The following is a 22,524-nucleotide window of genomic DNA, read 5'->3' on the forward strand; positions in this document are numbered from 1 at the left end:
ACTATACTGGACTCTTAAGGAAAAAGGCACGGGGAGGGACCACATCGCGCCAGGGTCACGCAGCGGAACTCACAGGGTGTTGAGATGATGGCCTGGTCTGAGTCACCGACCGCTTTTCCGCCTGACTACGCCAGAGGGCGTCCCTGGCCGCAGAGCAGGACTTGAGCGTGGGCGGGAGGCTCTCCAGGCCAGCGTGTCCTGGACGCGGTGGGCGTGGGCCGGGCGTGAGCCCTGTGCACTCAGACACTAATCCCTCCTCCCCCCAGGACCCGGTGGTTTGGGGCTACAAGATCTGCTCTAATGCACTTGCTGTCGTATCAGAGCGCGCTGGAGGGCGCTTTGGCGACGAAGGGCGCGTTGTACCCAAACTGGCACAGGTCCACGCCCAGGTCTGGGTTCCCAGGCCCTGAGGCGGGAGGGAGGGATGTCCCGGGGGTGGGGAGGGCCCTGAGTAACTTTTCTTTGGAAAATATGCAGGGCTGGCCCCTCGCCCGAGACTGAGTCAGCGCAGTGTTGAGTCACAGGCTGCACCGCCCTTGTGAGCCAGAACGGTCCCCCATGCACCTCTTCCCTAGGGGTCTTCCGCCCCAAAATAGCCTGACAGTGAAACAAGCAGCAGTCTTGGCTTTATTGGCCCTGTGGGGGACACTCTTGGGTTCCCAGCCCCTTCCAGCTGCCCCCCATCTTATCCATGATGTCCCCCACCAGGGGTGGTGAAGACAGGCGTGGGGATCCCTTTAAGGAGGAAAGGCTATAGCACCAAGAATTCCCAATCCCCCAGAATATCCGTGAAAATTCTGGCTTCAGTAAAGTGCCTATCATCCCTGGGGCCTCTGTCTTTGGTAGGGACTCTATTTGAATATGACCTGAAGGTGGAAAGAGAGACCCGCTACTGGGGTCCCCAACCCTGGGCACATGCTGGGGATGCTGGGGGTACCGGGCAGAGGATGCAAACCATCCTTGAAGGAGCCGGGAAGTTGTTTTTGTTTTTAATCTGCTGCAGAATCTTTGTGAAAAGGGTGTGTTCAGAGTTCAAGGTTTGTGGGAAGGAAAGTGTGAAAGAAACGGGTCCGTATGAGGAAGGAGAAGGTCAGGTGTCTTCCTCTGAGACACCAATGGTCCCGAGACCTGAAGACATAATGGAGTAGGGAGCTCTAGCATGGCTGAGTAGAAGTAGCTGCTTACCTATAAAAAGGGACAAGGGGTCTTGCTGGTATCAGTGTTTGTGTGACTATGAAGATGTCACACTCCTGAGAGTCAGTTCCACCAGGGCCCGGCATACAGTAAGTGCTCAATAAATAACTGGTGGGGCTGCAGACATAGCTCAGTTGATAGAGCGCTTGCCTAGCTTGCAGGAGACCCTGTGTTCACACCCCAGCACTGCATAGACCAGGAAGATGAAATATCCAGGCCATCCTCAGCTACATAGGAAGTTCAGGGGTATCCTGGGCTATCTGAGACATTGTTTTAAAAAAAAATAATAAAAGGAAAAAAGTCTATATATGAATGATGGATGGATGTCTGTGTGTTTCTGTATAATAAACCCACGTGTATGTGAGGGTGGAGGTGTGAAGGACAGGACAGAGAAGATTTGTCACTACCCCTGGTCCTCTATAAGTGCTTTGACTGAATGTCTGGTATGGGGGAATAGCTCCCCTCAAGTCCTTACAGCCAGGAAGGGTGGGCAGAGAGGGTGAGTGGGCCAGAGCAGGGATCTGCGTGTAGCCGTGTAGCCAACTGGAGCTGGGGAGCCACAGCAGGGCAGAGTGGGAGGGAGGACCACCAATCGCGGCTGTCTCACTCAGCAGAGCCCTTCTGGCGTCGCTTGGAAGGCGGCACCAGGCGGCGGGGCAGGTTGGTGGGCAGCCCGTGGCCCTCGAGCTTCGCCTCGATGAGATGGCTGGCCAGGGCGAACTCCTCATCATCCAGCATGCCATCTCGGTCAACATCGCTCAGCTTCCAGATCCGCCCCAACACGGAGTTGGGAAGCTTGGTGCCTACCATCCAGGTTTTGGCCTTGGAACCACTCAGCTTGCCGTCGGCAGGCGCCAAGTTATAGAAGATTTCATCGTATTTGGACTTGTCCTTGGTCACCACCCATTCGGCATCATCTTCTGAGCCCTCCTCGCCATCCTCCAGTGCCTCGTCAGGGCCCCGCTCCACGAAGGGGCCCATGTGGGTGCCCTCAAACGCACCACCCTGCACGCCAACCTCAACACTCTCCAGCTCCTCCTGCCGAAGCAGCGGCATAAGCTTAGCAATGTCGTGTGTCAGCATCTCATCCAGAGCCTCCAGCAGCTTTGGCTTTAAGGAGTGGAACTTGGTGAAGTCATGTGCCATCAACAGCTCCTGGGGGGAGAAATGGAGAAGCTAGATGTCAGGGGGCACCATCGCAAGGTCATACCCTTAGCCCCTCACTGGGGGATACTAGGCAGGGGCTCTCTCACTAATGAGCCCTGTCTTGTTTTATTTTTTTCCCACTTTGAGTCAGGGTCTTGTGTAACCCAGGCTACCCTCCAACTCACGGTGTAAGAAAGGATGGGCCGGGTGTAGGGTGGTGGTGCATGCCTTTAATCCCAGCACTCGGGAGGCAGAGGCAGGCGGATCTCTGTGAGTTTGAGGCCAGCCTGGTCTACAAGAGCTAGTTCCAAGACAGGCTCCAAAGCTACAGAGAAACCCTGTCTCAAAAAACAACAAAGAAAAAAGAAAGGATGGCCTCAGATCTCTGAGTTCAAGGCCAGCGTGGTCTACAGAGCAAATACCATGACAGCCAAAGAAACCCTGTCTCAAAAAACCAGAAAGAAAAAAGGAAAGGAAAGGATAGCTTTGAACTTCTGATCTTCCTGCCTTTCCTTTACAAGTGTCCTCACAGACAAGTTCCACCAAGGCTCCTTTGCTTATTTTATTGTTTGAGACGTGGTCTCTTTAAGGCGCTAACACTGGCCTTCAATTTGTCAGCTTCCTGCCTCAGCTTCCAGAGTAGCTGGAGCAAAAGGTCTGTATGAACAGGCTCAGTTAACAGAGGTAGGCAGGGGCTAGTCTGCCTTGGTGGGCATGATCTGTACCCACTTCCGCTCGGTCAGCCCTGCTCTGCCCACCTCCAGGCCTCTGCATTCAGCCCATATGGCCACATCTGATCTAGTGCTTTCCCCAGTACTGTCGATCCTAGGCCTGTACGTGGGAAGGGGCTGCTGCTGTCTTTCTACATGAGACAGGGTCTTGCAATGTAGTCTAGGCCATTCTGGGACTCCTGTGTGGCTTGTGCTGGCTTAAACACACAGCAATGCCCCTGGCAGCTTCTAGACTGAGGGGGTTACAGATGTGAGCTACTGTCCTACCTTTGTCTTTTTTATTTTTAGATTTATTTTGATCAGGCAGAGGCAGGTGGTCTCTATGAGTTCAAGGCCAGCATGGTCTACAGAGTGAGTTTCAGGACAGCCAGAGCTACACAGAGAGACTCTGTCTCAAAAAAAGAAAGAAAAAGAAAAAGAAAAGAAAGGAAAAAAAGATTCATTTTGATGTGTGTGCAAACATACACAGGTGCCCACACAGGCCAGAGGAAAACACTTGATTCCTTGGACCTGGAGTTACATTTGGCTATGAGGAGACTGACGTGGATGCTGAGAACTGAAGCTGACTCCTCTGGAAGAGCAGAAAATGCTCTTAGCCACTTTGCCATCTCTCCAGGCCCTCTCCCTTCTTTCTGAGTGCTAAGTCATCTGGGAGCTCGACAGCCCACAGAAAGTCACACTTCTTAGCCTGCAGGACAGCCAGCTGGCCATATGACTAAGTTCCAGCCAGTTGTCTTTAAGCACAAGTTGTATGCACAGCTTCTAGAATTATGAAGTTTAATGTGGTACCCACAAGCCACAAGTGGTTACATAAAGTAGATTAATTGATAATTCCATTTTTGTTTTGGGTTTTGTTGTTCTTGCTTTTCTTTTCTTGGTTTTTGTTTTGTTGTTGTTTTGTTTTTTATCTTTTTTTTATTGATTTTTATTGAGCTCTACATTTTTCTCTGCTCCCCTCCCTGTTTTGTTTTGTTTTTCAAGACAGGGTTCTCTATACCTTTGGAGCCTGTCCTAGCACTTGTTCTGTAGACCAGGCTGGTCTTGAACTCACAGAGATCCACCTGTCTCTGCCTCTCAAGTGCTGGGATTAAAGGCGTGTGCCATCACTGCCTGACCTGAGTATTTTTTTAATTCATTATTGTTGTGCTTGTGTGTGTGTTTACATGAGTTCATGTGTATGTACCACATGCATGTGGGAGTCCGCAGAGGCCCAGAGAGGGTCTTGTATCCCCTGAAACTGAAGTTACAGATAGTTGTGAGCCACCTTGTGTGGTGCTAAGAATTGAACCCGGGTCCTCTGAAAGAGAAGTCAATGTTCTTAATCATTTATCCATCCCCCACACACCTTTTTTTTTTTTTCTTTGAGCTAGGATCTGACTATACAGCTCAGATTGGTCTAGAAATCTCTATGTAACTTAGGCTGGCCTTGACTTTAAGATCATCCTGTCTTTGCCCTCCAAGCCTAGTGCTGGAATTAATAGGCATGAATCAATATGCCTGACTATAACTCTGCTTTAATATGATTAGTGACTACCATATTGGACAGCACAGCTTGGACTATTTCCTTCAAAGTAAAATGTAGTGTCCTTAAAGACAGAGGCTGTATTCATCTACCCCTCCCCCTTTAAAGATAGGGTTACATGGCAGGCAGTGGTGGCACACACCTCTAATCCCAGCATGTGGGAGGCAGAGGCAGGCGGATCTCTGCAAATTCAAGGACAGCCTCATCTAGAGTAAGTTCCAGGACAGGCTCCAAAGCTACACAGAGAAACCCTGTCTCGAAAAAAAAAGACAAACCAACCACCAAACAAACAAAAAAAGATAGGGTCCTGTGTAGCCAGGCTGGCCTTGAACTCCTTCTGTAACTAAAGCTTCTTTGAGTTCCTGATCCCCCTGTCTCTCTACCTTGCTTAGATTACAGGTGTTCAGGATCTTGCCTAGTTCTCTCCCTCTTCTTGTGCTAAAATATTTGTATTTTATGTGTGAGTGTGAGCACCATGTGTGTGCCCATTGAAGTCAGAAGAGGGCATTGGATCCCCTGGAAATGGAGTTATAGATGGTTGTGAACTGCCAGGTTGGTGCAAGGAAAGGAACTCAGGACACCTGAAAGGGCAGAAACTGCTCTTAAGCTCTGAGCCGCTGCCCAGCCCTCCTCCCTCTTCTTGCTGACTGAAATGCAGACACAATGACTGGAGTTCCTGCAGCCATTAATACCATGGGAAAGCATGGGAAAGAGAAACATAGTAGACCCCTGGCTCCACAAGCAGCAAGATGCCCTTCCACCCCGAGTATATCCTAGGGCCTTCAAGGGAAAGAAAGTGGCTTCCGTGTTAACTGTTACTATGGGTTTTCTCCCCATTCTGTTACCCTAACTCATAAGGCCGGGTTCTGCTGGATGAAGATTGCATCCAGCCCTCCAGCCTTCCAGGCTCCATCTCAGAACCCACAGGAGACTCTCATCAACACCCTGCTACCCTGTCTGGAGCAGACCCCCACCTGCATCTTCTGGCAGTCAGGGAAATCCCCAGGGGAGATGTGGTGCTCTAGCTGGATCTTCGCGAAGATGACAGGCAGCTTGAGGATCAGCTGCTTCTTCTTGTTTTCCTTCCCGAACACCGAGGGCATCTCTTTCTTTAGGTAGCTGATGATATAAGCGTGCACCTGCAGAAAGGCATTCACATCTGAGCCTGCAGCACAGTCACCAGGAGGAGACTGGGGCTGGGCAGGCCTGAGAATCTGCATTCCTTTCTCTTTGAGGCAGGGTCTCATGTAACACAGACTGGCCCTGAACACCTGGTCCTCCTGCTACTGCCCCTGAGTGCAGGGATGACAAGTGCGAGTCACTATGCACAGCTCTCCCCTTGGGCTTTTTGATAGAAGGTTGAACTTTATGCCCCAGGCTGGATTCAAACTTACAGCCACTCTCCTGCCTCAGCCTCTTCAATGCTGAGATTGCAGTTGTAAACGCTCATACCTAGCTGGAACCTCCTTTTCTTATATGTCACACTGTCCTATGTAGTGGGGTTCAACCTAAGCTCCCTTCTCTGCTAAGCCATCTCAGCCACTCCCAGTTTTAAGCTCCTGCAAGCTGGCCTCACCCAAATACCAGCCCAGAGCTGGGACTTGCCTCTCTCCTGTCACATTCCTACCCAGTTCCACAGCCTGAGGCCCTCCAAGGCACTTGGGCTCAGCCCCAGAATGAGTTGCCCTCAGCTGTGCCTAGCTCTGGAAAGGGGTGTCTAAGCTCTGCCCACCTCAGAAACTGGACACTTTGGTTTCTTAAGAATCCTTACGTAGTCCCATTGGACTCAAACTAGCAATCCTCCTGCCTCCACCTCCCAAATGCCGAGGTTAGAAAGACCTCAATTTGTTTGCATTTAAAAAACTTTTAAATGTGTTTGAGCACAATGTGTGTGCAGTACCCAGAGAGGCCAGAAGAGGGCATCAGATACATGGGGACTAGAGTTAGAGATAGTTGTGGGTGCTGAGAACCAAACCTGGATTCTCTAGAAGAGCAACCAGAGCTCTTAACTGCTGAGCATCTCTCCAGATACCCCCCAATAATTCTTGAGAGCCCCACTGCCCTCCCTGACTGGCCCCTGCATCTTCACCCACATGCTCTCCCATCTTTCCCCTCCATACACTGCTCACCAGCATTCCTCATTGACCAGCACACCAACTTGTCCCCCTACCCAGAGCCTTTGCATATGACCATGCTCTCTACCAGGAGCTCTGTCCCAGCCTCCCCACAGACCATGAGAACCAAGTGTCCTTATCACTGCCATCTGATTATCTCCAGGCCCTTCTGTCTTTTTCACAGTCCAGCTGAGTCATCATTATTTTATCTGACTGCTCTGTTTCCCTCCATCAAACTACAAGCTCTGCCAGCTCAGGCCTTGTCTGTTTCCTCTGCAGTCCTGCGACAATATGCACAGTGTCACTCAGGAAATCATTGTGGGATAAACCACTGAACTTGAGAACCTTTGAACCACATTGTCATAAGTTATTGAAAAGCAAGTGAGAATGGCAGAATGATGACCGCAGGCATGTCTGCTGTCTACAGTGGCTCCATCCCTGAATATGCATGCCAGACGGAGATAAAATAAGGCTGGAGACGTGGGGCCATGTGGATGGGCAAGGGCAAAGGTGCTTGCTGCCTGAGTGGGTCCCTGGGACCCACATGGTGGAGGGAGAGAACTGACATAAATTGTCCTCTGGACTTAATATACAGAATGTGGCACGTGAATGCATGACACACATATATCATGCTCACACACAATAAAATAAAGCAAACAAGCAAACAAAAAAAAAAACAACAGTAATAGAAGAATCAACTCTTCTCAGATCGTAGCCACAAGCATTATAACGTTCTGGAATCACCCCTTCTAGCAGCTTACACTCCCACCAAAGGGCAGAGCCAGAGAATTCATGCACACCCTGCCTTGTACAGATATGAAACTGAGTTAAGAGGGTGGGTTACAGAGAACCCTTACTGAGCCTTCTTGGCCTTTTGGCCATTTTCTGAGAGCCCTTAACGGTCTTGTGTCACCGAAGGAGAGCATTCAAGGGAGGTTAAAGCCATGTGTGCTGTTATTGGTGACTGGGGTCTGGGTCATTTATGAAGGGTGTGTGGGCGAGGATGTGCCACGAAGTGGGATGGCATCATGAAGTTTGGCCAGAGCCAACCCTGAAGACTAGGATCCCAGGCACTGAGTGAGGCACTGGGAAACTAAGCATGAGCTTGCAGGACCAGAGGAAAGCATAGCTTACATTTTTGAGAGGCCAATCAAGGGTAGGGGTGTGGTCAAGATGAAAGTCACCGCCTGATACCGGGAGTCAATGGAGAAGATGCGTGGTTGAGCAGAGAAAGCCAGTAAGGAAGAGCAGGGCTTGCCGGAAAAGGCAGTGAGGCGAGGGGCTGAAATGAATGGGGAAGAGTAGGATTTGAGACAGCGAGTCACTTGGGAAGGGCGGGGGCCTGCCAGAATCGCCAATGGGGAAGGAGTGTGGGGACTCCGCCAGTGAGAATAGGTCAGTGGGGAGGAGGTGTGGCCTCCAAGAGTGTGTTAATGGGGAGGCTTTTGACCTGAGCGATCAAATTGGAGGGGCGTGGCCTGAGGATGGTCTATTGGGGAGGGGTGTGTCCTGTTTGGGCAAATCAACTGTAGCTTGTTGTACCTGTTAAGGGCGAGTCAAAGAAAAAGGGCGTGACATACGAGGACCGACCAATGTAAAGAGGTATTGCCTGCGAGGGCGGGCAATGGGAGAGGCGTGGCTTGTTTACTACTCCAGGGGAGTGGCCTTCTAGGGCAGCCCAAAGGGGAGGGGCCTGGTCTGTGAGGACCCTGGCTGAGGACCGTGGCTGGGGGCCGGTCGCCAAGGCTAGCGGGAGCGCTGATGGCTTTTCCAGAGAGGAAGTATGGGAAGGTGGCAGGAAGAGATAAGGGGGCGGCGCGGGCTGGGCCGGGGAGCGGGTCGGACTCCGGGGTTTGTCCCGGGTTTCCGGAGCCACCTCCCGCCTAGCTAGGGCGCCAGGTGTCCGGCTCGGCTCCTTGGTCCCTGTGCCGCGCGCGGGACCCCAGGTTTGGCTTCTACTTCCCAACGAAGAGTGAGGGTGAGCCAAGGGGTACTGAGAAAGACGGAGGGAGAGGTGGGAAGAGAGAGAAGACTAGGAAAAGAGTATGGACAAGAGAAAATAATTGAAAACGGAAGAAGTTGATGGGGACACAGTGACTAAAGGGACAGCCCTAACCTCCTGGGACAGACTCTGCCTTGGGTACCCAGTGCTCCCTTCCAAAGCGGATTCCTGCGGTGGGGTTGGAAGCGGTGATTCACTCCTCTCCAGCTCCTTTTAAACCACACCTCGGATGCCTTTACCACCTAGAACCTTCGTGGCCTCTTCTCCTGCCAGCTTCCTGCCCCACCTCCACCCTGGCGGCCTCCCCTGTGAATGCTCCGTTCCATCTCTGGCTCTGAAAGCAAAGCCATTGCCCTCCTCTTCCTCTATGAGTCCCAGCCTGAAACAGGCTGTGTCCTCCAACCCCCTCAGTCCTTCCTAGACCTGACTCCACTCTCTAGAAGGCAGCTTTGAGTGCAACCCTGTCATCCTGCTCCAAACCGTTCCTCGTCTCCCTGGTGCCCTTAAACAAAGCACAAGAGCCTTGATGTAGCCCACGGATCGGCAGTCCCCAGTCTCGCAGTGTTCCTTCTGATGCCCTGTCCTCTGAGAAGCCTTCCTGACATCCCTTTCTGACTCCACCCCTGAGGCTGGACCTTGGTTGGCCATCACAGCTGTGGGATGGGTCTCTTTTCTCCCCCCAGCAAAGGGTGATCCCTAAGACTGCCTTGGGTATTCAGACCGTGGAACCCCACTGAGCAAGGCCAAGCAACCTTGGCCATTGCTGCATCCCCAGCAAGTCCCAGCAGAGGGCTAGGCACAGGAGTGACTTTGTTCAAGCTGAAGTGCTGCCGAGTGTCATTCATTCCATAAATATTTACTGAGCAATTCAAGCCCAGGGGCTAGGGACACTCAGTGAAGGAATCCTAAGATGCCTGGTTCTGCAGCGCTCAAGTGCAGAGTTGAGGAGGCAGAACAGGGGCCCTGACAGGCTCACAGGAGGTGACGACACTGAAGGGGTCACGACATGGTAAAGGGTAAATCTGAAGAAGGTATGGTCATTAAGAGAGGGCCACCTTCCTGAGAAGGTGGCATTGAGTGAGCCATATGGGCAGTCGGGGAAGAGAAGGCTGCCAGGAAGAGCAAACAGAGAGTACAAAGGCCCCGGGGTAGGACTGAGGAGGCCAGTGTGCTGTGCAGTGGCTGATGGAGAGAGTGGGAGGTGAGGAGGTAGAGGAAGAAGTGAGCAACTGTGGTGGTTTGAATGAGAATAACTCTCAGAGGCTCAAATATTTTAACACTTGGTCCCTAGCTTATAAAACTCTTTGGGAAGGATTAAGAAGTTTAGCCTTTTTGGAGTAGGTATGCCATTAGGAGTTGGTTTTTTTTTTGGGGGGGGGGGGGTTTCAAGGCAGAGTTTCTCTGTATAACAGTCCTGGCTGTCCTGAAACTCACTTTGTAGACCAGGCTGGCCTCAAACTCACTGAGATCCGCCTGCCTCTGCCTCCCAAGTGCTGGGGTTAAAGGCGTGCGCCACCACCACCTGGCCAGGTATGCCATTAGGGGTGGGCTTTGAGATTTAAAAAGGCCACACCATCCCCAGTTCGCTCTCTCGGTGCCTTGTGCTGACAGCGACTCTCAGCTCTTGCTCCTGCATCATGCTTGCCTGCCTGCCTGCTGCCACACTCCCCACCATGACGGTCACGGACTCTCTAACCCTCTGGAACCACCACACCAATAGCGTTTCTTTATAAATTACCTTGGTTATGGTGTCTCTTCACAGCTATAGTAAAGTAACTAAGACAGCCAAGGAGAGGACTCGGCTTCTGCTCAGTGGGATGGAAGGAGGGAAAGGAGGCCAGCGATAGGATGGAGACAGACAGGGAAAGATGCCAACTCAGAGCAATGGTGGAAAAGGGACCCTCAGCACAGGACTTCCTCCTTCAAGCACTAGATCAACCCATCAGGAGAATTAACTAACCTGGGAGCTAGGTGGTGCCAATTAGCTGCACAAACAGAGAAGAAGTCTGTCCTGCGGTCTTTAAGACCTCTCCAACTTAGGTCTCCTGTGACTCCATTAATCCTCCATAGCCTCCCGAAGTCCTCCCCAGTCCCCCTAAGTCCTCCTCAGCCTCCTTCAGTACTCTTGCATCTTTCTGATTACCTTCCCCATCTCCTGATCTCCCTTTCAATCCTCCCTCAACTTTCCCAAGTCCTCCCGGGACCCAGCCTGCCCTGCTCACCCGCACTAGCCGCGCCCTCTTCACTAGGTCGTTGAGCTTGCGCAATGCCGCGTGGCGCGGTAGACCTTGGATGTCACGGAAGAGGTCCTGCTCCTCCAGCTCGAAGAGATGCCTGTTGTCCGGCACAAGGAGTGGCTGGGACCAGAAGGAGCCGATGTAGACGCGCAGGACCTCGGGCGTGCCCACCACCTTGCCCAGCGCCCACATGAGTGCTCCGTAGACACGCATCAGCTGCTGCGTCTCCACCATGTCCGCCTTGTTGAGTACCACGCGGATCTTGTCCTCGTGTCCACGCAAGGCATCGATGGCCTCTGAGAACTCATCGGAAATTTCCAACTTGTGGGCGTCGAAGAGCAGGATGATGAGGTCCACGCGCTCGGCAAACCAGCGCAGGACAGCTGGGAAGTCGTAGCCTGGAGCAGGCAGAGGACAGGGACAGAGAAATAGAAGTCACACCCTCACACCCCAGTCATTAGCATTCATGTTTTCGAACTGATACTGGATGGTGCAAATATTCAGATTGTTAACCATGTAATTCCTGTGTATGCCAAGGCTCAGAGCCTCTACATGTGCCCCATAAACGCCACTTTTCAGGACTCAGACCCTCAAGCCATCTGGCTTCTTAGATGAGGCAACCATGCCACCCCCCCTTCACTTCACCCTCTACCCCTCCACCCTCCTGATTCCCAGAGCATTGACTTTTCATTCATTCCTTAGGCAGACACTGTGCATTTGTTTTGACATCGATATATTTATTGGCATTTAAAATCCTGAAGTGTGGGGCTTGTGGGATGGCTCAGAGTGTAAAGGTGCAGCCACCAAGCCTAACAGCCTGAGGTGAGCCTGCAGTTTTCCTCTGACTGCCACTCATATGCCATGGCATGGACCCCCCACATAGGAAATAAAATGTAATAAAAATACTTTCAAATGCTAAAGTTGGGGGCTGGAGAGACGGCTCAACAGTTAAGAGAACACACTGCTCTCCCAGAAGACCCCAGTGCAGTTGGTAAGCAGCACCCACAGCAGGTGGGTTCCAGGGGAGGATCCACTGTCCTCTTCTGGCCTCCTTGAGTACCCACATTCATGCACACATTCACACTCACACACAATTTTTATTTATATTTAAAATACTTATCATTTATGTATGTGTGCACATGTGTGTATGGGTACCTGCAGAGCACAGAAGAGAGTGTCATACAGACCACCCACAGCTGGAATGACAGATGGTTGTGAGTCACCTGAAATGAGTGCTGAGAAATGAGCTTGGGTCCTCTGCAAGACCAGCAAGTCCTCCTAACCACAGAGCCATCCCTCCAGCACACACATAACTTTCAAAGACCCTAAGGTGGCCAGAGATGATGCTGTACATCTTGAATCCCCACACTCAGGAGTCAGAAGCAGGTGGATCTCTGTGAGTTTGAGGCCAACCTGGTCTACATAGTGAGTTTCAGGACAGCCAGGGCTGCATAGTGAGACCCTGTCTCAAAGAAAAATCCTAAAATGATCTCAAAGAGGCCCCTGGTATTTATGAGCCTTCACCCAGCACTTCCCAGGGACTTGTTGAATGTGCCAGAAATTGAGAGACAACAGGAGGTCAAGTTACTAAGACTTTTGTGTGTATGTCTGTGTGTATCTGTGTGTGTGTTTATACATCTATGTATGTCTCTCTGTATGTATATGTGTGTGTCTTTGTATGTATGTCTGTTTCTATGAGTGTGTCTGTATGTCTGTGTATGCCTGTATGTCTATGTGTGTCTATGTATGTCTCTCCATGTGTTTTTGTGTGTGTCTGTGTATGTTCATGTGTATCTGTGTGTGTATGTCTATGTGTCTGTATATGTCGGTGTGTGTGTGCACATGTCTATGGTGTCTGGTGTCTGTGTATGTCTGTGTGTCTACGTGTGTGAGTGTGTATGTGTGAGTGGGTGGTGCACATGAGTGCAGGTATCCATGGAAACCATAGGTGTCAGATCCCCTGGAGCTAGAGTAACAAGTGGTTGTGAGCAGTCCAGTGTGGGTGCTGGGAACTGAACTTGGTTCCTCTACAAGAGCAATTTCCACTCTTAGCCATGGAGCCATCTCCCCAGTCATGCTATGTCCTTGCCACCCTATATGTTTAATAATTTGTGTCCATCCATCATTCCTTCCTTCCTTCCTTCCTTCCTTCCTTCCTTCTCTCATCCATGCCCTTCAATATTTCTCACCTTTATTCCTTCACTTATTCATTCACTAATGAGCAAAACTTAGGAGAGAGTAAAACCCACCCTTGACCTGACAAACAGGAAGCCCTGCCCTGCCCCCATGTACTACGATATTAGCAAGTAGCTCAACTTTTCTGAACTTGCCCATCCCCTAAAGTTAAAAAACAGCAATCATGATTGGTTCTATCTCATAGACAATCAAAGTAAAGGATGACAACTGAGCTCATCTATGGGAAAAGCTGAAGATGGTGTGTGCCATTGTTTCCTAGAAAACTATTAGAGAAGAAACGAGGCACAAGGGGTAGAGAGAGCATTCAGCAAATACCAGTCCTAGGCCACCAGACACACAGGGGGGACTCAGGATGCATCTCTCCCTGCCTGATTTAGCAGAAGGGGAGGCTGAGGTGGCCCCAAATCTGTCCTTACAGTCTGGGGACAAATCTGTGCCCAGAGTAGTTGCGTTAGGATATGGGGGGTCCTGGAAACTGTGGAGAGTCCCTGAGGGGGTGCTCTGGCCTGGTCTAAGCATAGGTCAAGGAGGACTTCCTGGAAGAGGGGATATAGAGCCAGCAGCTGGCCAGATAAGGGACCATCACTGGTGTCCTGACTTGAGCTCAGGGCTATAACAGACTCACTTGTCCCACAGAATCCAGTAGATAGCAGTTTAAGTCCCCATTCTCCAGCTGAGGAAACCGAGATACAGAAGTCATACAGGCAGGAGGCAGCCGGACAGGAGTCACCTCAGTAGCTGTAGCTGCCTGTTCATCCCCCACTCTCTCACCCCAACATGGGCCCCAGGAGGCAGCCTGCTCCTTGCTGATGGGAGGGGAAGGGACAGGGATATTGTTCTGGGGGAAGGAAGGGCCAGGTCACTGCAGGGGCAGCTGCTGGGCCTCTCCCCCCTCCCTAGTATCTAATACACCCTGGCCTGGATTTGGAAAGTCTGTCTCATGGGGTTGAGAGGGAGTGGGGAATGGAGAAAGGGAGGGGAGAGGGAGGCAGGGACGTTGAGTCAGTGTGGGAATGGAGACGTGGCAGAGAGACGGGATGTTCACCCAAGAAAAACAGTCCTGGTTACCCGTCGTCCAGGCACCTATTCGCTCCATACAGCTAACGTAACCCTTCTCAGAGGTTCCTATGGTTCATCTCATCTCCCTATTCACTCCATACAGCCAACGTAACCCTTCTCAGAGGTTCCTATGGTTTATCTCCCTATTTGCTGGCAGGAACAGAAGCACAGAGATACAAGGTGGCTTGGTTAAGTCGTTACAATGTCAGGGAACAAAGCCTGGCATGCTGGTGCATGCTCATCACCTCAGTGCAAGAGCAGCTGAGGCAGGAGAACTGCCACCAGCTCGGGGCCAATTTGAAATACACAGTGAGTTCCAGACCAGCCTGAAATACAGAACAAAAAGGCTCTGTGTCAAAAAACAAGGGAATGAAAACATTAGCAGATCTAGACTGGAAGTGTTCCAGTGAGAAGCTCCGGGCAACAGTCACACCGGGGCAAGCTTCTCCGGGCAGCCACACCTCTGCCAGTGTACACACCTACCATGGATACATCAGAGTCTCCTGCACTCAGACACACACTCCCAGACACACGCTTGTGTGTTGGAGTCTGGGACCTGCACAGATACGCGTGCCACGTGGTCACAAAGATGCTTGGGACCCACAGGGCATCACAGACGCAGGAATCAGTACACACTCCAGCATGGAGGCCTGTCTGAACACACACTATGTGGCAGAGACATTACTGTGATGTCCACGCTGACCTCCAACTGGTCACAATCCTCCTGTCTCGGCTTTCCCGGCACTGGGATGACATATGTGCCCTGCTACATACACAAGCTCTCCCGTAATGAGACAACTTTCAATATTGACCCACACAGACGTAAATACAGATTCACGTGCACACACACACACACACCCCTGTATTGAGTCACACACAAGAGCTGAGGATGTAGTTCACTAGTAGGACGCTGGCCTAGAATCCCCCAGTGAAATGCTGGGGACGTGGCACGCTTGCCTACTATGTGTGAGGCATCAACACTGCAATAAAAACAGCCTCACAAGATCCCTCCACATCCCCCGTCCCACACCTTCCCTCAGAATCACATAAAAATCACAGCTAGTCACAATTAGAGGTACACAGCACTTGTAGCCAGCCCCTGTCACACTTCCATCAATTCCTACAGCTTCAGAGTCGCGGCCACCACGCCACACCCGCCAGCCCACCCCATCACAGGCAGACGCACATTGCCTCCCCTACTCATCACACAGTACTTCCCCAGGATTTACCATTCTCCCCTCCCCACAAGTCCCCCCCCCCACAAACAGGCTCCACCCCCTATGCCTCCAGAGCCGGAGGAAGGGGATCCCCATCCCCACCCCTCATCATCTCCTGCGGAAGCTGGGACCCTGGGCTCTCTCCATCATTTAGGCCCAGCCCCTGGGCTAGGCACACCAGGAATTCCTCCCGCCCCTGCTCCTCCCCCCACCTCCAGCTGGCAGAGCACGGTGACCACTTCTGCAGCTGCCTCCCGTGCTTCTCCCTCGGGGCTGCTCTGCTGGACAGCGGCCAGGGGCACTGGCACTTTTGGAGCCAAACCCTGCCCTGGCCCCGCCTCCTGCCTGGCCTTGGGTCCCCTCTGCCCCACACAGTTGCCTCCTTTGCCCCAATTCCCTGGCCGAGGCCTAGGGATGGGGGTGGTGGTAGGGACAGACAGAAAGGCTGTGGGCCCAGATGCTGGGGTGGGGGAGAAGTTGGGAGGGGCTAGAGTAGGAGCGTGGCTAAAAGACCGGGCAGGGTGGGAGGGGACAGGCTCACTGGAGGCCCTGCCTGCTGGAATTTACCCCCCATTGCTCCCCCTGCACAGCTGTTTATAAATTCCAGGCCCGGCCTTGGCCCCCACCCAGATTCTCCCTCTTAGCTCCATCTGTGGCCCAGCCTCCCAGCCAGGAGCTCAGAGGAACAAGCATGGGGCCCAGGGCCTCCCTGCCCAGCCTGTCTCTTCCTGGGATTCTCTAAGCACCCCCTGTCCCTCTTCATCTCTCCTTTTCCATCCTCCTAACCCGCCCAGACATGTGGCTCCAGCCTGCTCACATGTGTTCACCCGTGCCTCCCCCGCCTCACCACCAGCACCAACGGAAGGAATGGCAGCCTCCATATGTCTGCACGGGGACAACCAAAGGAGACCCTAGTCTCCTCCATTCAACCTAGGAGGTAGGCCCAGCCCACATCCTGTAGACCCCGGAATCCAGACCCCAGCCTCCTCCCTCAGACACAGAGGTCCAGCCCCAGCCTCCTCCCTCAGACACAGGGGTCCAGCCCCAGCCTCCTCCCTCAGACACAGGGGTCCAGCCCCAGCCTCCTCCCTCAGACACAGGGGTCCAACCCCAGCCTCCTCCCTCAGACACAAGGGTCCAACCCCAGCCTCCTCCCTCAGACGCAGGGGTCCAACCCCAGCCTCCTCCCTCAGACACAAGGGTCCAGCCCCAGCCTCCTCCCTCAGACACAGGGGTCCAGCCCCAGCCTCCTCCCTCAGACACAGGGGTCGAGCCCCAGCCTCCTCCCTCATACACAGGGGTCCAGCCCCAGCCTCCTCCCTCAGACGCAGGGGTCCAACCCCAGCCTCCTCCCTCAGACACAAGGGTCCAGCCCCAGCCTCCTCCCTCAGACACAGGGGTCCAGCCCCAGCCTCCTCCCTCAGACACAGGGGTCGAGCCCCAGCCTCCTCCATCAGACACAGGGGTCCAGCCCCAGCCTCCTCCCTCACACTGGGCTTCCTCCTCACTCACCACGGCTCACTCTCTGTTTGGCTCCTGACAGGATGCCCGGTGTGTCAATAATGCTGATGCTCTCCAGGACCTGGTTGGGGAGTTGGGCACACATGAACCTGGGGGGTGGAGACAGAAGGTCAGGGGTCAGTGTAAAGGGCAGAAAGAGAAGGGCACTAAGGGTACCATGAAGAGAGAAGCAGGTGCAGAGGACAGGAAGAGGACTGGAAATAAGGAAGTTCAGAGGGATCGTGGGATCTACAAAAGAAAACATCTGTTTCTGGGGATATCCCAAGTAACATTATAACCCTGAGTTACCTTCATTTTCCAGATGAATATGAGAGGCACAGAGAGGTTAAATCACTGACTAAGGCTGCCCAGCGCTCAGCAGCCCAGGCACAATTGGAAGCCAGGCCTTCCATAGGAAAGGTAGCAGATGCAGGAGGGGAAAGAAGTAGGCAGAAGGATGAGAATCAGAGCTGAGACAGATAGAAGAATTCTGTGATAGATGTCCCTCGTCCCCCCTCCTGGCTGACAGCTGTCACACCTGTTGAGGAAAGTGTTTCCAAAAGGATTCAGTTTGCGGAAGGGCTTCTCCGGGTCCACAACGAGAGCATTGCCTGGCACGGTGCCCTCTGTCTCGCCATGCATGACAGCCACGAAGCAGTCGGTGGTGGGCTCTGGACCCACACGAGAGCCAGGAACCTCCTGCTCCAGAAGGTACTGGATGAAGCTGGTTTTGCCAGTGCTATACTGGCCGGCCACCAGCACCATGGGTTTGCCATCGAAGTCAGCATCTTCGAGGGCCGGTGAATGGAAAGCCCCGAAGCGGTAGTGTTCCTCCAGGGGCAGAAGTTTTGTGCGGTACAACTCCTTGAGGGAAGAGGTCACAGTGCGGATGGCCTCAGGTTGCTGGCCCCGAGCCCCGCCCTTCTTCAGCCAGCTGAACATGGTGACTTCGATCGAGACTACAGGGTGGAGAGCTTACCTGTAGGAGAAAGGAGGGGACATAGTGGAAGATTGCTAGGGAATGGCTAGAGATGGTGGAGGATCGGGGAGACTCAGTGATGGGGAAGATCGGGGGGACTGTGATGGGGAGGATCGGGGGGACTCAGTGATGGGGAGGATTGGGGGGACTCAGTGATGGGGAGGATCGGGGGACTCAGTGATGGGGAGGATGCGGGGACTCAGTGATGGGGAGGATGCGGGGACTCAGTGATGGGGAGGATCGGGGGGGACTCAGTGATGGGGAGGATCGGGGGGACTCAGTGATTGGGAGGATGCAGGGATTCAGTGATGGGGTGGATGAGGGGACTCTGATGGGGAGGATCAGGGGACTCAGTGATGGGGAGGATCGGGGGGACTCAGTGATGAGGAGGTTCGGGGGGACTCAGTGATGGGGAGGATGGGGGGACTCAGTGATGGGGAGGGGAGGGTTTGCCTGGAGATTAACAGTGGTAGGTTCAAGGGGAAGTGGGACGGGAAACAAAAGGGAGAACAAAGGAAAGGAAGGAACTGCTGGGGGTGGGGGCAGGGACGCATCCCTGAGCTGGATGTGGTCAAATCCATCCCTAATGCCAGCACTTGGGAAGCTGAGGCAGGAAAAATCACAAGTTCCCAGTTGACCCGGGCAACATGTATGACCCTATCTCAAAAGACCTCACACGTCCATCATTGGACATATTTTCACTGGAATGGCTTGCTCCATGCTGCAGGCGTCCAAGAAAGGAGCCATAGAGGCCAAATGCCACCCAACCACAGCCCCCAACTGAGGACCTGGCCATACAACAGTTAATGATACCTGAAAAGCTCCAGGCATGGGGGCAGGCATGGGAAACTGACCACAGGGTCAGCAAAGGTCAGGGCAAGGCTGACTTTTGAGGTTCTTCATGAAGGACAGGCAAGGCGAAGGTCTTAGGCAGAGGATGACATGTGCAAAGGCCAAGGGTGTGACAGGCTCTCGGGCGCTGGGAACTGAGGATGGTTTCGTGGGGACACAAAACCAGAGGGTTGTGAAGTGAGGCTGCAGAGGCTACCTAGGTGCACCCAGGTCAGGGGAAGCCCTGGACATGAGGAAGAAACAACGTGATAAGCATAAGCCAGACACTGTGCCAGCTTATATTTGGGGTGTGGTGCTAGAATGGAACCCAGGACCTTGAGCATGCTAGACAATCACAATACTGCTAAGCCATATCTGAGCCCCTCACTGGGGGATTCTAGGCAGGGGCTCTACCACTGGACCACACCCCAGCCCCTCACTGGGGGATTCTAGGCAAATGTTCTACCACTGAGTCATGCCCCAAACTCTGTGCTAGCTCACTTAATTTTCAGGTGACTTTGTCATTATCCTCACTTTAAGTCTTTCCTTTTTGAGACTGTGTCTCGCATTGTCCCTGATGGACTCAAACTTGCTATGTAGCTGAGAATGATCTCGAACGTCTGATCTCCTTGGTTCTACCTCCCTAGCACTGAGATTACAGACATGCACTGCCATGAGCAGTTTTATCCAGAGTTGGAGCTGGAACCCAGGGTTTCCAGCAAGCTAAGGAAGCACTCTACAGCTGCATCCTCATTCCTACCCACACCATCCTAAGGAGGAAATTGAGCCTCGGGAGGATAGCAAGAGCTTGCACAGGATCCCTGGGCTAGGAAACACCCCAGCTGGGATGTGAATCCAGGCAATCATTCTCAGACCCTGTCTCCCATCCTAGGTCTCAAGAGCATAGTTAGAGAAGAAGTCATCACCAACCCTGAAGCAGTGGGCACCCCCGAAGCCAGACTATGCTCTCTGTATACCTCGTACCTTCAAGAGCCTTTTAGTCACTGTGGAGTCTGGGGGTGACGCTGCTCCTGTCTGTCAAGAATAGTTTCTTTCATCGCTCCATAAGTAGAGACTTATTATTTGAGAACGAGTTTTTGGTCAGATTGGAGTCCCTACATGTCATTATTCGCAGAAGGAACAGAGGGCTTCCTGGAGAAACAGCTGTCCCAAGGCTGGGGCCAGGAAGGAACAGTCCAGTCTGGATCAGCTTAAAGACCGCCGGGGATGCAGCGTCCAGCCTGAAGTGGCTCCCATTAGCCAGAGATGAGACAGTTTTTCCTTTTTTCTTTCATTTTTCCTAAAATTCATTTCTTTATTTTATGTGTATGAGTGTTTTCTAGGCATGCTTGTCTGTGTACTATGTGCAGGGAGTGCCCTTGGAGGCCAGAAGAGAGTGTTGAATGCCCTGGACTGGAGTAACAGACAGCTGTGAGCTGCCATGTGGGTACTGGGGATCAAACCAGGGTCCTCTGGAAAAGCAGCTAGTGCTCTTAATCCCCAAGTCGGAGCCATCTCTCCAACCTTCTCCACCTTAAAAAAACGGGGGGTTCTCACCGTGTAGCCCTGGCTGGCCTGGAACTATGTAGACCAGGCTGGCCTTAGATTCGGAGATCTGCCTGCCTCTGCGCCCTACGTCTTGCATCTGGCTCAAAAAAAAAAAATGGGACAATCTGAGCATCAAAAATACGCCCTGCAAATCAAAATCTAAAGCCCCTAAAATCCTAGTGACACAAAGGGAGAGGAAAGAATAGAAGGAAAATGGATTGGAGGAAAAAAGAGGTAGGAGAGGTGACAGAGGCAGGAACCTGTGACAGAGCCACAAAGGGGACCGTGGGAGGGTCCCAGACAGGGAGGCCGCTGTGGTACATCTCAAAGAGGACCGTCAGGGATGGCTAAAGGGTCTTGGTGCAAGACAGAGCAGGGAAAGCAGAAAAATGGGTGTGGACGGTGGGAGGCTATTTCAAAGCGTGGTGGTGGTGGTAGTGGGGGCGGGTGTTCTTCAGGATGAGGAAAGTTGGGGAGAGACTGGCAGAATTGGAAGCGGGGTAGGGGGGCTAGGAGAGACGGAAGGACCAGGAGAGGCTGGGGAAGGCTGGGGAAATCTGAGGAGGTTGGGGGAACTAGGGGAGAATGGAGGAGTTGCTGGGGAGGGAGGTCCTGGAGAAAGAGTGTGGAACCTGGGAGGGACTGGAAGGAAGGTCAGGACGCAGATTGTTACAGGGGAGCAGGGGTGAGGGTTGGGGTTTGGGGAGCACTCACCAGGGACCCGGGGAGCGCAGAGCAAGCTGTCTGAGCTCTGTCCCGTCCGCAGCAGAGTGAGCCGGGTGGGGCTACGCGGGAGGAGCACCAGGCAGGGCGGGCCCGGGCCCCCTGTCCCAGTCCGTGTTGGCCTCGCGCGCCCCCTGGCGGGCATTATGAAGACATACACAGGCTTACTTGTGTAGCCCTTAGTTCGAGCTGTGCCTGGTCTTCCAGTTTTTGGCTCCCTCCCAGTTTGACTGTCTTGGCAAACGAGTAAACAGCGATTGCAGCAGATATACCAATAACTTATCCTGTCATAGTGGTGGATGCCTATATTTTCCAATACTAGTGAGACCGAGGCAGGAGGATGGTAAGTTTGAAACCAGTCTGGACTATTTGGCTGGATCCTATCTTAAAAATAACCACAAAACAGTAATTTTAAAATCTAAGTGTATGGGCCTGGTACGGTGGCACACAGCTTTAACCCCATCAATCAAGAGGCAGAGGCAGGCAGATCTCTATGTGTTTGAAGCCAGCCTGATCTACATAGCAAATTCCAGGTCGGCCAAACCTACATAGTGAGACCCTGTGTCAAAAAAAAAAAAAAAAAAAAGCACAACAACAATAACAACAAAAAGTCTTGAGTGCATGTGGCTTGGTTGGTAGAGTGCCCATCTAGGATGTATGTATGGGGTTCCATCCCCAGCACAGGATACACCCAGCTTAGTGGTGCACGCTTGTGTTCTCAGACTGGTTCATATTGCATTATTATACAATATGTGGCTTTTTCTTTGGTTTTCTAAAATAGCTAGGCAATGATAGTGCACACCTTTAATTTCAGTACTCAGGAGGCAGAGGCAGGCAGATCTCTGTGAGTTCGAGGCCAGTCTGATCCACAGAGCGAATTCCAGGACAGTCAGAGCTACACAGAGAAACAATATCTCAAAAATACCAAAATAAGATAATATATGGTCTCACTAAGTAGCCCAAGTTAGCCATAATGATCCTCCTGCCTCAGCCTCCTAGATGCTGAGAGTACAGGTGTATGCTACCACACCTAGCAATCAAACAGTTGCTTTTCTGAAGACGCTGCCTGCCCACAATGCCAGGCATCGACGAGTGCCACCATCCAATTGGTTCAACATCGCCACCCAGTGCCCAGGGGTTACTATTGCTGCTATTTCTGTATGTGGTTCATGCACATATGTACGAGTGTGTGCCTATGGGCGTGTGCAGAAGCCAGCTGAAGCCATGCATCCTCTATCAATCCCCAGGCTATGTGCCCTTGTCACCCTGGTGCTGGAATTGGAGGTCTGAGGTGACACTTGGCTTTTATGTGAGTTCTGGAGATTGGGACTCAGTTCTTGATTGCACAGTAAGAACTCTCACCCACAACCCATGGTAGACAGGATCTCACACACTACTTTGTAGCAGAGGATGGCCTTCAATTTTTGATCTTCTTGCCTCTGTACAAAGTGCTGGGATTACAGGTATGTACCACCATGCCGTTTATGAGACGTTGGGAATGGAACCCAGGGCCTCTTGCATACAT

The 22,524-nt window shown here is 52.5% G+C and overlaps 1 protein-coding gene across 1 annotated transcript; it reads right to left on the reverse strand.

Annotated features, from left to right (window-relative positions):
• Positions 1–604: 604 nt before the first annotated feature.
• Positions 605–21,048, reverse strand: Ehd2 (EH domain containing 2). The gene is made up of 6 exons (XM_038339299.1): positions 20,991–21,048; positions 17,457–17,897; positions 16,931–17,028; positions 10,932–11,344; positions 5,568–5,732; positions 605–2,349 (listed from the first exon to the last, which is right to left on the reverse strand). Exons 2-6 carry the CDS (start codon positions 17,858–17,860, stop codon positions 1,798–1,800), a joined length of 1,632 nt encoding a protein of 543 aa, XP_038195227.1. The 5' UTR covers positions 17,861–17,897; positions 20,991–21,048; the 3' UTR covers positions 605–1,797.
• Between the last annotated feature and the right edge of the window lie 1,476 nt (positions 21,049–22,524).

Source organism: Arvicola amphibius, chromosome 8, assembly GCF_903992535.2.
Source record: "Arvicola amphibius chromosome 8, mArvAmp1.2, whole genome shotgun sequence".
NCBI lineage: Eukaryota > Metazoa > Chordata > Mammalia > Rodentia > Cricetidae > Arvicola > Arvicola amphibius.

Coding starts and splice junctions, on each gene's coding strand:
- Ehd2 (XM_038339299.1), bottom strand. CDS start 17,860: ATGTTCAGCTGGCTGAAGAAGGGCGGGGCTCGGGGCCAGCAACCTGAG. Junction 5,733..10,931: donor AGAGGGCGCGGCTAGTGCGG/GTGAGCAGGGCA, acceptor GCCTTTCTGCAG/GTGCACGCTTATATCATCAG. Junction 2,350..5,567: donor CTGACTGCCAGAAGATGCAG/GTGGGGGTCTGC, acceptor TTCTCCCCCCAG/GAGCTGTTGATGGCACATGA.